Here is a 14,430-nt window from a genome sequence, read left to right as displayed (position 1 = left end):
AATTTCTTTTTTATTCATGACTTTTTATTCATGTTTTTGTGGCATGCGCAGCGCAACCTCTTATTTTATAAACGTTCCACGAAAAACCTACAAACTTTCATATTTGTTTCATATTTGTTTCATATTTGTTTATGGATGAAATTCACGCTTAAAGTTATGTGCAGCGCCACTACTTACAATAGCTATTCATTTTCAAACTAGCATTGTTAGCATGTGATGAAAGAAAAATACTCGAAAAAATGCTTGTTAATTGATGCTTTAGCTAACACTTCAACACTGATACGAGTTGTTTGCTTTTTTACAAACCGACGTACTTTACTTTTAAGTAAAAATAAACTAAGAGAATGATAGAAGTATGGCCAAATACTATGGCAGTTCGGTTCTCATATTATTATTAAACAATGCTGGAAGGTTAACTTTCTTATTGAGAGGGTATAATAAAGACCTATTTTGTCTGCATTCTGTTATCATCATGAAAACCTTGTGCATAAATTAACTAATAATTTACTTATGATAATATAACTTAGAGTCACTGAAGCTTTATATAACTTTCGTTATTATTCTTTTTTCTAAACTTTTTGTTTTTATTCCGGTGCGAATTTTCATCAAAATCACTAGATACAGGTTACACTTAAGCTATTACAGTTAGTGAAAATGCTTAAGTCCAAAGCAAATAATTTGAATTACCGATCAATTTTTTAGCACATTGAACTTGCGTATTGAAAAATGATAGAAAAAATCTTCTTACCTCTGTCGGTAACTGCCGTAAACATCAACCAATGGCCAAATTCTAGTGGTTTTAGCATCCAAAATATAAGCCCACTAATCCGTATTAATGAACGTTTCATTCGATTGACAAATGCACTTGACTAGGCAAGCCACTAACCGATCGTCCAAAACTATCATCTTCTACACGCGAAATATCAGTGCTTAGTCGTTTTCAGACTCGGGCCTGATTTCATGAAGACGTGTTGTTTTCTTAACCATCTTCTTGTATAACAACCATCCACTGACTCATGCATATCTATAGTATCTGTAATCTAAAAGTCTGCCGAAAGCAAGAAATACCTGTATCGTTCGATAGTTCGTTCGGTTTGAAAATTATGGTATGTTTACACATTGTTTTTTTTTTGCCAATAATATTAACGCGCGACTCTTACGTGGTTTACTACCATGTTATTTACTATATTTGTCCCATTATTTCTCTTTTGGCCATGCGATAAAAATCAAATTTAAAAACATACACTCCTTAACTTCAGTCTTGAATATTTCCTGAGGATACCTTCCCCCTCCTCCGAAGTCCCGCTACTGAAATGAATTAGTTTTTTTTTTCTAAATGTACGACCTATTCTTAGCCTTTTTGCTCAGATTTCAAGGATTAACAAAGAATGTGAAATTTATTAGCAACCTTTCGGGTTCAAGAAAGCTCAAGTAAAAAACAAAAGACCTGTCATTATAATTTACCACCCCCTTGAATATAGAATGACTCCTTTTGTATAGTTTAATGACTTTATCCTGCCCCCCTCCAATCCAGCAATAGCTATGGGCCATTAGATAATTTCAAGGTGAAGGGGTTGGGCACCTCGGCACAAGTCTCCACAAACTTATATTTTCTTGCTGAACTTTTAATGTGCAATCAGTACACCCTTACAAGAATACTTCATGCTTTTTCATACCAAAGGTAGCACATGCCAGGGGGTGGGGTATGATGATCCCAAGCAAAGAGCAGGTGTGTAACTAGGATTCCCTTCCAGACCTCAAAAAGTGGGTCATTTTCTGTTAAAAGGGACCACCTAGATCACCTAAGGGGGGTCATTTCTTATTAAAAGACTTTTTCTAGAGCAGCTAAAGATACAGTAAATGTATGGGACACTATCTAACATAGAGAAAATGTCGTATAAAGGGTCCTTTGGACCCCTCCTATCAAATATCCTATCTTTGCCCTATACCCCTTTGGGAACTGGAATTTATGCAATGTCAGGGAATATACTTATTGAAGAAGTTAATCGGCCAGGGCCATACTCTGTCAAATAGTTAAAAAAACTATGAACTGGTAGCAGGGGAAAATATAATGGGCTGATTATCACAATAAGAACTTCTACGAGCTGTCGAATAAACAAACAAAAACAAGTAAAATGCAGTTATCCAGTATTTAAAATGATCAATTGAATTGAACCTGCTGTTCTGTGCCAACCATAGAATAGATGGCATGGTCAAATTTCAGGTACTAACTCTTTATTTATAAAAAAATGCTGGTTTTGTTGTTGTTTTGACACCTGGTTTTGGCTTGTTTTCCAGCATTTGCCTAAATCCCACCCTTCTCCCAATCTATACAGCCAATGTATACACCCCAAGAGTAAGGAATGTATCTGTGCAGTGCAATATTCCAGCCAAGACAACTACATCGATAGGCTGCCAGATTAATACTTGCGCTGTACTGTACTGTACTGTTGATAATTACCCGGCTACTTAAACAGAGTTATGAAAGATGATGCCACACAATGCCAAAACATTGTGAATAGCAGCACTTATGGTGATGAGGAGGAGGATGGAGGAGGAAGAGAATGACAAGGATGGGCAGGAGGTCAATGGATAATCCAATCCAATCAGCGACCAGTAACAGGGAAGTGAGGATTCTGAACACTAATCGTGCCCGCTACTCTAGGACAACAGAAAATTCATTTTATTTGAAAATATTTAAAAAAAAGCTGTTGATGTGGTGTACACAGTGCGGGGCAAGTGTCATGTCGAGTGAGAGCTCAACAGAGGGAAGCATATTGCGGGTGGCAGCCGGTTGCATTCATGGGCATGACACATCCTGGAATAGCTAGCAAGTCCTTGGCGGCATGCCAGCAGGAAACTTCCTTGTCTCAATTTGCTTGTTATTCAGTGGCTCAACATTTGCAAAGTTAGCATCATTTGCATATATTCTTAACCTTCAGTTTATCTCAGCAAGGACATTTTATCATATTCAAGATGAGCTGCTGCTTCCAGTTGTGAATGAGTTCTGGGGGTCAGAGCAGAGAAGAGTTCTAGGTGAGTGTGGTAGTGACATGTGGGTCTCAGGTGATGGACGATGCGATAGCCCTGGACATAATGCAAAGTAGAGACAAGATCTGCAGTGGTGATGTCTACTGTACTGTGTCTGCAGTTGACAGAGGCTGGTAGCAGCAGTGGGATGGAGCGTCTTGGCTTTCAGCACCGCGTGGATGATAAATCAAAAAATTGGAAATGTGGTCAAGGTAGTCGCCACTGATCGCATGCTCGAAGATCCAGCGTACTTTGCGGGCACTCCCAAAGGTCACTGCCGCAAAATAGCCGCCGGAAAAGTTTCTTAGTAAGACTAGTTCTTGGGGCGTGACACGTCGGAAGCTTAAGCCAATTTAAAAATGACAGCCGAAGAAATCAAAATATATTTATTCGATTTTTTTTGGGAAGAAACGCTGGCAAAATGTAGAAAATTCAGCCTTTGTTTACGTTATTTTCATGCTGCAGCCCTAAGCTCCAGTAAGTTTAATTGAACTCAAGATAGAATTCGTCTTAATATAGATCTGATCTCGAAGCGCTTGGAGCTTCTTCGCTTGCAGTTGGACGATCGACTTCAGCGGGAAAACGACCACAACGACAGTGTTCTCGGGAACATTCGAGTCACCAATTTTGCGGGCTTCTTTAAAAAGAAGTGGCAAGATTTGAAATACCAGGCTTTTACCGAAGCCTGTAGGTAGCTGAGGAAAAACATCGCTCTTTTCCACTAAATACGACTGTATCACAAGCAGTTGTTCTGGCTACAGAGTTTCTCTTATTGTACAAAACATAAAAAAGCGTTATTAATTTTTAATATGGATTTACAAGTAAACACTGCTGTGCTGTGATTGGGCCTTTTTTACACCTAAAAAGGCTCAATCACAGCACAAAATTGTTATAAACTTTTCCAGCGGCTCTTCTGCGGTAGTGACCTTTGGGAGCGCCCGCAAAGTACGCTGGATCCTAGAGCATGCACTGATCGGCGGATGGGTATCAGATAGGATCTGAAGAAGAACCACCCTGAATGCCAACACCAGTGACGTATGGCACATGGCAAACTGAAACATTTGACGTGTGGCACATGGCAAACTGAGGTTGCAAAAAAGGAAGACACCAACGACCTGCTCATATGAATCAAATCAATCCATCACATGTGGTGCTGCGCATCTGCATGCGAGGGAAGCAGCGAGCTGTTAAAAGAGATGTGGTTATCTGTTGTGCCCCATGTTGCTAGCATCCACTCTTTGGATACAGCCACCATGTACCACCAGTGTGCCAGACGTGAGCCGGCGTAAGCAGATGCTTAAATCCTGGGCCAAAAGCACATTAGGCCTTGAAGTATGTGGTGCTAAATGCTCGTCTGCTCAATGACATCATGCAGCTTAACCTATGCAGCCACACAGGGTCCCTGGAGTCATACCACAACGTGGCATGGTCGACAGAACACAATTAGCAGCACTCGACCACAATGCTAATGCTGGACGCCAGCAAGCTTCAACCTCTTCCGGAGATCTCCGCTTCAAGCTATCATTCACAAAGCGCAGTAAACAATGGGTAACAAAGCCAATCTATGATCCCACGTCAAAAAACCACCTACATAAAATAGTTGATACAGTGATGCAGCGAAAGCAACAGGCAGTTGAAGAGAGAACTCCAGGATTTTCCGTCGACATGCCTGCCAATATAGCAGGGACCTCACGACCAGACAAGAGGTCTGCGATTGCCATCATGACAACTAGGTTTGGGAACGGTTGAAGTCATGTAGCTCCTCACCACCGCCCTGTTCTCTACTCCTAACTCCAAACTGACAAGGCAATAGTGTCTAGAACGAGCACCTTAAAGGTGAAGAAATTTGAACATCAAGACTTAAAGTCCATATTGCCTTTCAGAGTTGATAGACTTTGTCAGTTCTTTATATTTTTATCTTCCAAATGGTATGTGGTTCGTATGGACCCTATAAAACACGCGATCGCGCAAATAACTCAAATCTGTAATATTGAGGTATTTTGGTCAACCTTCGAAAAAAAGGATACACCAAAAACTGGAAATCGACTCTGCCAAATTTTCGTCTTTAATAAGACTTCTTCAGGGCAGACTTCCAGTTTTTGGTGTATTATATTCATTGTTCTGGTACGAGATCGCGACAGTTTGGGCTTTTTGATTCTATTCGAAAAAAAGGAAGTGAACTGAAAGGCCCGGGTCCAGTCATTTGTGACGTAGATCGAGATGTCAATCAAATTACATGAGAAAACTTAATGCGCGCGCTAAACTGGTTTCCGTCTTCATGTCTTCTTAGTTATTGTTGAAGAACGTTGTGTTTTTACAACTTTTACCGTCATCTTTATATTTTATCATGGTAGTAAAATGATCATTTAACTCAAGGAAACAAATTTGAAAAATTTCGCAGATATTTTTTAGTCTTTGAATTGTTTTTGCATTGTGTGCGCGCGCTGCATTCGCAATCAAGAATGGCGACATTCTCACGAGCGCGCGCTGTTTTTGAAACCTACAACAAAACGATACTTTCTTTTTTTTGCATACAATTCTCGAATTATTCTTCGCTTCATTGTGGGTAGGATTGCAATAGAAAACAATTCGCCAATATTTTGTGGTATTGCAGTCTCTGAATTTTAACAGATTTAAGGAAAAAAAGTTGCTTCTGATTTTCACGCCAAAACTTAGAAATATTCACTCGATTCAATCTCCTTTCGCGCGGCCAGGAAAATGATCTGTAGAAAATTCAAATTTCAATCAAATTAACTTTCCTTTTCAGAATTTGAAAGTTTATCTATGCTTTTTTGCTAGATTGATATAAGGAAAGGTTTGAAGAACTTTAAATCAAAAACAGATAAAAATTTGAATTCAATTTTCCTTTGCCTCGGTGCCTTCTGTAAAATCAGACAGGCAACCCATATACAATAAACAACCGTGTATAAGAACCTAGAGATTAAGAACCTACAGGCTGAAATTTTAGCATTTTAAACCCTTTTATAAGAACCGAATCAGCCTGGTGGGCATGTTGGCTTTGTCAAATTTCTGTTTGATGGTTGGTAACAAGACAGAAAAGGTAATGGAGAGTCGTCCTCTGTCACGGACCATATCACATGCACTTAGCAATTTCTTTATTGCCTTTCTTGTAAACTTTGCGGTTTGATCTACATCGGAGAAACCGGTCGCATGTCCGGCACGCGTTTTTGTGAACACCGCAACGATGTAATCAAGCGTCGTACATTCAAACCAGTTTCTAGGCATTCTAACCTCCCAGGGTAATCTGTCCACCACTTGTCTATTTGTGGAGTTTCTTTACACAACGGTCCCAATGACTCTCGCATCCAGAAAGAGAACAGAATTATTTTCTCTCTTGGCTGTAGAGTCCCCCTAGGTATAAACGAAAGACTGTCCTTTGCATAGCTAATTACGATTTCTTTGGCGCAACCCTCTCTAATTGCCTCCTTTGTTCCTTTGTCAGACCGCGCGCGCGGCACCGCCTGACTGCCCATTGTTCGCACACTATACTATAAATACCACTCCCCAATTCTATCTAGTTTCTTTTGCTCTGACGACGGGCTAACGCTCGAAACGTCAGCGCAACCACTCTGTTTTACAGAGGCGTTTAACATACCTTTTCAACCTTGTGTTGATTCTTACCTTAAGAACCTTAACAGCCCGATTTATCAAGGTAGCCTATTTATAAGAACCTATTTTGCCTGGTCTTGAAAATTCTAGGTTCTTATACGCGAGTGCTTAATGGATAATAAGACATTGAATAAAGACCATGTATTTTTCAGCCAGTTGCAGAGTAAGGAATTTTTAAGCGTCGCAAAAACCATTATGGGGGCTAAGCAAGGGAAAGAGGGGGAACTAAAGACAATCAGAAGAAAAAAGGAGACATCAATTGAGTAATAGAAATTGACAGTAACCATAGTAAAAGGATCGCGACTACGGTTGTGCTACGGTTGTGTAACAGGAGTGCACCTAGCATGCCAGATTCCCACGATCGAAGTTTCTAAATCATCTTTGTCCAGTGCAATGATCGCGAATTTAAAATGATTTGTAATACATTCCACATCTTGAATCCAGAAAAGTAAATACATTAATTAAGAAATAACTGAAATGAACGTATTGGTAAAAAAATAACGCTCATCTGACCTGAATTTACCAATTTGCCATTCAAAACAACTGATTGCCAACAACACAGGGGCTCGGCAGTTGTTGGCAATGCCACAAGTACACGCGCTTTCCACACGTCTGTCCTCATCTCCAACCTCACCTGTCCATCACTCTCGTCCTCGCTTGATTGCGAACAATCTCCATCTAGCTCAGGCTCAAACTTTAATGGTTCAACCGGAGTTCTTATTCATATTGAAGAAATACGAAGAAAATTATTCGAAGCTGCTAGCGGGGTCAGCGGTAAACCGGGCCCTTAGCAAGAAACCAAATGGTTGTTAAGACAGTACGTAGTAATTTCATAACGTCGAATTTCTAAAAAATAATAATAACCGCGCGAAAACACCAATAGTAAGCGTATTTTTTTGTTTTTGCATCTAAATATAAGCCCTGGTTGTATTAAGCTTGCAGTTCTCCTTTTAACATCGCGGGAAACTCTTACTTTCCTTCTTTTTCTCTTTTCGTTTCTTTCTTTATCAATACGAATTGGCTCTAGTCGACGTCTTCTCAAACATGTCACTTTCAGCTATCGATCGCTTAAAAACTCATTTTAAAAAAATGGTTCGGTGGATGGGGTTGTCCTCACCTGTACAGTTGGGTCCACTGAAGCCTCTTTTGCAGGGCTCTTTGTTTCCTTGAGTAAGAAAAAAGAAGAAATGTTAGCATTTATAACAGGTCAGAATTCTACTAATACTGCATAAGGCTTAAGGCATACGTCGAACCGAACTTGAACCAAATCAATAATAGGTGCGTGTCAGAGCCGAGCTTTTTTCAAGTGGCGGGATACATCGTGCCTATTTTTCAGGTGATAACTATACATATATGTATAATTATCTTATTTCTATGATTCAAGTTTGCCTTTTGCTTTCCGGCCTAATTTTTTTTAGATATAAATGTTTTGCTTCCAGTAAATTTGTATATCTGCTAGTTAATGGAGAGTTCTGTTGGTAACCATAGACATGACATCTATAAAAGCTTATAGTTTTTTAAGATAAGTAGCCAATGGGTTCAGGAGATGTGACTTTTCTATGTCGCGACTCACGTAATGTTTACTGATTACTACTGACTTCAATGATGACCCCACAAAAGGCTTGCTGAGGTAGTGCGCATGGCAAGCTTCACACGTGATAACAATGATTGAGAACTTTTCCAACAATTTTTGCTCTCGCTCTACTCAAACTACCATCTGGCTACACCAGAGTTATTCCAGACCTGAGTGATACTTACAGTAACCGATTCGTGAATTCAGATCCAGCTTTCTACCGTAAGTTGCAATACAGGGCAAGAATAGGTGCTCGATTTCGGAATTTAAAGTACCACTCAAAAATGTGCAGACAACGCCCAATCTAGAGGTCAACCCCTAGATTTAGAAACTGCTTAACCTAAGCAATTTCTTGTGACCGTTTGATGTTTTCCTGTCAAACACGCTAGGTAAGCTGAGCAAAATGATTTTAGTCCGACAAGTTGGCAGGTAATTAGTATAAAATATCTTGTTATCAAAAATAGCATGTTTCGTTACTTTGCGTTACTTTGCCGCGTACGTGACAAAACACCTGATTTCCTTTTTTCTTTTTTTATTATACGTCGTAGAACGCGTTATTCTTGGTTTACACGTGAAGTCACACTCATTAGCATGGCGGCCATGTTAGAGGTCCAAACACATTTCGGCGCGCTAGCGCAAACGAAACTTTGATAACAAACGCATCAAAAACAGACAAAAGAGGCGTTTTGTTGTACTTATGTTATAGTTGTACAAAAATATTACCCATACGTATGCCCTATTGATGACAAAGGATTTTGGAATTATTAAATAATCGATTTCACCAACCCCAGCTTCGAACGAGCTCAGCGCAAAAAATAAAAAAAGGCTCTCCGAAAAATTCTACCGGCAGCGGCTGCACAGTTAATTTTCACAACTGCATAGGGAGTTTCAGAGCGATACCTTTCGCACGGGCCGAGAAAATGCATTTCTAATTCGATAAATGGAGACCTGACCTATGAAGGTATCATTTGCATCTAAAAGGTGGCAAAAAATTTAGGATGTAAAGCAGGGCAAATGTTCAATCTAAAGAGCTTGAATCAATGAGCAATTCATTTTAAAATTGTGGAGTTCACAGCAATAAATCTCCAGGAAAATAATTCCCAATTGATGGTAAATTGTTTGCTTTTGGTAATTGACTGCCAGTTGCCATGATAACAGAGTCCATTTCGATTAAACCAGAATAAATTATATAATTTTAAACATTTATTCCACTACCACTCAAGACCGCGCCCTAAATGATGTGCTTGATGACGCAGTAGCGGATTTTCCGCGTGACCAGGTCACAATCCTTTGTCTTGGCGGGAAAGCTTAAACCAAGTTCATTCTTAGAAAAAAAGATAAAAAGCTAATAAAAGTTATAAGCACTTTAATCATAAGGCTTTTTAGTAATGCCTGATGCACACTAGTGACATAACGACATGGGTTCACGCACTGTTATCCTCGTATGTTCAAGTTTGAATGGTTCGACATTTTAATAAAAGCCAGACATAACGAAATGGACATAAAGACATAAGTGGAAAAACTTATGTTGTTATGTCCATGTTGTTATGTCGGGCTTAACAAAATGCGCGCACAGATCTCGTTATGTCACTAGTGTGCGCCAGGCATAACACTCCAAATGCCCCCTCCCACACCCATTTCAAGACATCCTGAATCAGCCCCTGGTGTCTTGGATGCCTGCAACACTGATTCTTTGATCTAATTGTTTTCATCTGAGGAGATAGCTGGTGAAGAACAAAGAATTTAGCCTTTTATTACTCTGCTAAGAACTCTTTGTACCCTGAGGTCATTTGTACAAACTATTTGTGAATGAATAACATCATATTCTTTAGAAAAACAATAAAAAAGAAATGTACTGGTTATAGGATGTGTATTAATTTTCTGATGAAAGTGAGCTTTAAAGTAAGATTTTGTAAGTAAGAGTAGAATATTTTTTGTAAGATCTTGTAAGTAAAAGTAGAAAAACAAATGCACTGGGTAGGGAAATGTGATGTAGCTCTCTCTGATCTAATTAATAATTTCTATGTGGTTATGATATATGCCCATAGTCTCTCAAAGAAATGCTTATTGGAGTACTGTATTTACCTCTATTTACTAATAAAAGTGGTATTTGACACATATTTTAGTCTACAGAAGGTGAATTACAGTCTCAGAATCCACCCCCCAAACAAAAAATAGATAAAAAACAGATGTGTTTTTGTTAATATCAACTTCAAAATCCTAATATCCAAGAAAAGCATAGAACATTTACTGATTGAAAAGAAAAATGCTAAACAGAGTTGATTTTTATGATTTGTAGTAGCTAATTCAATAAATTCCACATTATCTTCCACATTATTAAAAAGATGATGGGTTTTATGCCGGGACGCGAGGTTTATCTGATGGCGGCCTTATGACAAGGGTGATTGATCCTGGCGGTGACCCTGCTCATACATACATGTAAGTGTTCCCTGCTTCCCACCCCTATTTATGAACCCCTGTCAACCTGAAACCCCTTCCCTGCTCACACATACTATAAGTGTTCCCTGCTCACACATACTATAAGTGTTTCCTGCTCACACATACTATAAGTGTTTCCTGCTCACACATACTATAAGTGTTTCCTGCTCACACATACTATAAGTGTTCCCTGCTCACACATACTGTAAGTGCTCCCTGCTCACACATACTGTAAGTGTTTCCTGCTCACACATACTGTAAGTGTTCCCTGCTCACACATACTATAAGTGTTCGCTGCTCACACATACCATAAGTGTTCCCTGCTCACACATACTGTAAGTGTTTCCTGCTCACACATACTGTAAGTGTTTCCTGCTCACACATACTATAAGTGTTCCCTGCTCACATATACTGTAAGTGTTCCTTGCTCACACATACTATAAGTGTTCCCTGCTCACACATACTGTAAGTGTTCCCTGCTCACATATACTATAAGTGTTCCCTGCTCACATATACTGTAAGTGTTCCCTGCTCACACATACTATAAGTGTTCCCTGCTCACATATATTATAAGTGTTCCCTGCTCACATATACTGTAAGTGTTCCCTGCTCACATATACTATAAGTGTTCCCTGCTCACATATACTGTAAGTGTTCCCTGCTCACACATACTGTAAGTGTTCCCTGCTCACATATACTATAAGTGTTCCCTGCTCACACATACTATAAGTGTTCCCTGCTCAAATATACTATATGTGTTTCCTGCTCACACATACTATAAGTGTTCCCTGCTCACATATACTGTAAGTGTTCCCTGCTCACATATACTATAAGTGTTTCCTGCTTACACATACTGTAAGTGTTCCCTGCTCACATATACTATAAGTGTTCCCTGCTCACACATACTAAAAGTTTTCCCTGCTCACACATACTATACGTATTCTCTGCTCACACATACTAATAAGATAAGTGTTCACTGCTCTCACATATAAGTGTTCCCTACTCACACATACTAAGTGTTCCCTGCTCACACACTGTAAGTGTTCCCTGCTCACATATATTGTAAGGTTTCCCTACTCACATACTTCGTAAATAAAGATATCAGTGGCCTTGGGGGGAGTGGCTAGGGGGGCCGGGCCCTCCCTCCTAGCAGCCTAAAATACAGTAAATGTATGAGACATTATCTAAAATACAGGAGAAAATGCCTTGAAAGTGCCTTTTGGGCCTCCTCCTGTTAAACATCCTGGCTACACCACTGGATATGCAAAAGGCCTATGCCACAAGAGTACAGAGCATTTAATAAAAGAAATAAAATGAATTTTAGCAGCTATGGTGTAGACACAAAAATGTAACTAAATATGATCTTGCTCTATGCCATAAATATTTTTAGGTTCTCAATTAACATGAGGGTATCTTTTATAATATTTTTAATGCACACTTCAATATTGAATCAATTTATTGCCTCCCATAAGTAATTTGAAACCTAAAAAATAATTAAAAGGCTCTTAGGCTTAAAAAGGAAAAAGAAATTACAGTTTTTATTGAAATTGGTGATTCTGATTTTAAGTACACAAAAGGGGAGGGGAGTAATGCAGATCGATTGAAAGGAAAATGAACATTTTTACAAATGCTGCTCATCAATGTCTTCATTCAGTCTTACATTGATTTACCTGAATAAGAGAAAAAAGAATTCCTTGTCATTTCAAAGACATCAATGAAAGAGAAAAAGATAGATGAAAATAGAAATAGTAGTAATAGTATCCTAACCAAAAGAAAACAGATTTAGCAAATCAATATTTCATGAGAAAAAAAGGGACATTTTGAAGTTTCTGTATCTTGAAAATAAAATTTGTGAAAACCTAACAGGTAATAAGAAAAAGAGAAAGACTTTGCAAGGATGATTGCGAAATAGGTTTTTTATAAAAAACAATTTCTCAATTGAATTAGCTAAATGATACATAGTTTTACTGACAAAACTGTGTTTACATGAGTAAGTCAAAGTCGTTCTTGCCTAATTGAGATAATCCTTAATTTGTAGATGCATTTTATTTGAGAAGAAAAGCTTCTTTTACGATTCTTATAGAACTGGGAAGCCATTAAGATTGCGCGCCAAAATAGAGAAGTTGTAAAGCGAAGAAAATCGTCGCATTTGAGGGTTATTTTCAGTGATATTTAAACAAAAAAGCATTACGTATGAAAGGAAAAGGACGGGAATGGTGGTTTTATTTACAGTCGATTGACAAAAGGTTGTCCTCAACCGGCTTCGCGACTACGCGACAAGCCCGCATGTAAGCATGGGTAAAAACCACTAAAGCGTCTATCTGCATTGTATGTCTAGAAAAGGAAAGGTGAAGTCTGATAACCGTAATGGACAATCTGATTAGCTGTGGAGGGGATGTGCAGTCATAGATATTATGGAAAATAATTATATTTAAAAAAAGACTGCTTTTTGGTGGTTGAGTGGGAGGGGCACAACCCGTGTGCCCACCCCGAGCTTCATGCCTGTACATACGCAGTAAGCTATTTGGGTCTAAGTGGTGGCCATTATAATAGCTACTGAAAAGATTACTGCTCATGTATTAACATATAGTGAACTATACAGAATTTATGATCTCCTGGTTATCCCTAACAATAGCTTCTGCATGTAAGTACACTGCAGTATTCACTGGAGCCCACTGATTTCTAAAGAATCTCTGTGTCTCCTCCGTGGCTGTGTTTGCCTTGGTTTAAAATAATGAAGCAATCCATTTTTTTTATTGGGCAATGATTTGCAATCATAGTAGTTCTGGACTGGACATTGCTGTGGAAAAATAGACTCAAAACATAAAAAACTGCAAACCCAGTATCAAGTAAAATAAAGCAATTTAATGTCTGATATTAGAAGGGCCGAGAAGCAGGGCAGAGAAATGAGATTTTTTGGATTGATTTTACATTTCTCTTTATGCGAAAGTCTCATCAAATAACGCAGAGATCTACTGAATGCTTATTATGTACCCGTCATCTTAGGAATTCGGTTGGTTTGTCTTCCCTTCATAAAGTTGCATTTATAAACAAAGCCTTATAGTACAAACGCCAGGCAATGGGATTTGGGCTGTTTGAATACCCTTTGCTTTTCCAGGTGAGGGGCTAGTTTTATTATCCGAGTTCTTTTATTATCAAATGACAAACTTCGAAAGCCATGATAAGCAAACCCCGTAAAACATCGGATGATAAGTCGTCATACTTACCAAATAATTCTTGATATCGCCATCGTATTCGCGGTATAAATCGAAGAAGAAGCTTTCAACTTTATCGGAAACACAAGGTAAGTGCGAAAAATCCTGGTGAATCGCGGATTGCCAAAGGTAGCCCAAATCTTGGTTTCCACAGAGTCCGTCCAAATCGAAGCTGGAAAGGCAACGCATAGACTACTAATTGACGATGAGGGAAGGGGACGTGAGATTTCGTTTCCAAGAAGGCGACTGTTTGTTCCACAGGAAACCCAAATCGACACGATGACAGAAATTCTTCGTCCGGAACTCACCTTGACTGTCCATGTTGTTCGCTTGGTTTGTGTTCGCTTGTTGTTTTGACGACAATTCCGTATTTTTAAGCAACATAAATACAGCTTTTCTTCTTTGATTTTGCTCTATGTTTTACAGAGAATAGTTAATGAGAATAGTAACTCAGAGAGACTAGACTCGACTATTCCCTTATAAATGCTGCTGGTATTGTAGCCTTTTCCTTTATCTAAAATCAACCACCGCACAGGTGAAGAA

The 14,430-nt window shown here is 38.9% G+C and overlaps 1 protein-coding gene across 5 annotated transcripts in view; it reads right to left on the bottom strand.

Moving 5' to 3' along the window:
• Positions 1-14,430, bottom strand: part of LOC5504423 (von Willebrand factor D and EGF domain-containing protein) — a 135,990-nt gene that overhangs the window by 100,826 nt on the left and 20,734 nt on the right. For all 5 annotated transcript variants that reach the window (XR_007306498.1, XR_007306499.1, XM_048721668.1 and 2 more), the window contains one exon: positions 7,778-7,825. Coding sequence is in view for 3 of the 5 variants with exons in the window: in XM_048721668.1 (XP_048577625.1) it covers positions 7,778-7,825 (48 nt within the window). In the remaining 2 variants the exon portion in view is untranslated. The remainder of the gene's footprint in view (positions 1-7,777; positions 7,826-14,430) is intronic.

This window comes from Nematostella vectensis, chromosome 14 (assembly GCF_932526225.1).
Source record: "Nematostella vectensis chromosome 14, jaNemVect1.1, whole genome shotgun sequence".
NCBI lineage: Eukaryota > Metazoa > Cnidaria > Anthozoa > Actiniaria > Edwardsiidae > Nematostella > Nematostella vectensis.
The sequence above is the reverse complement of the archived record's forward strand: the minus strand, read 5'-3'. Positions and strand labels throughout refer to the sequence as shown.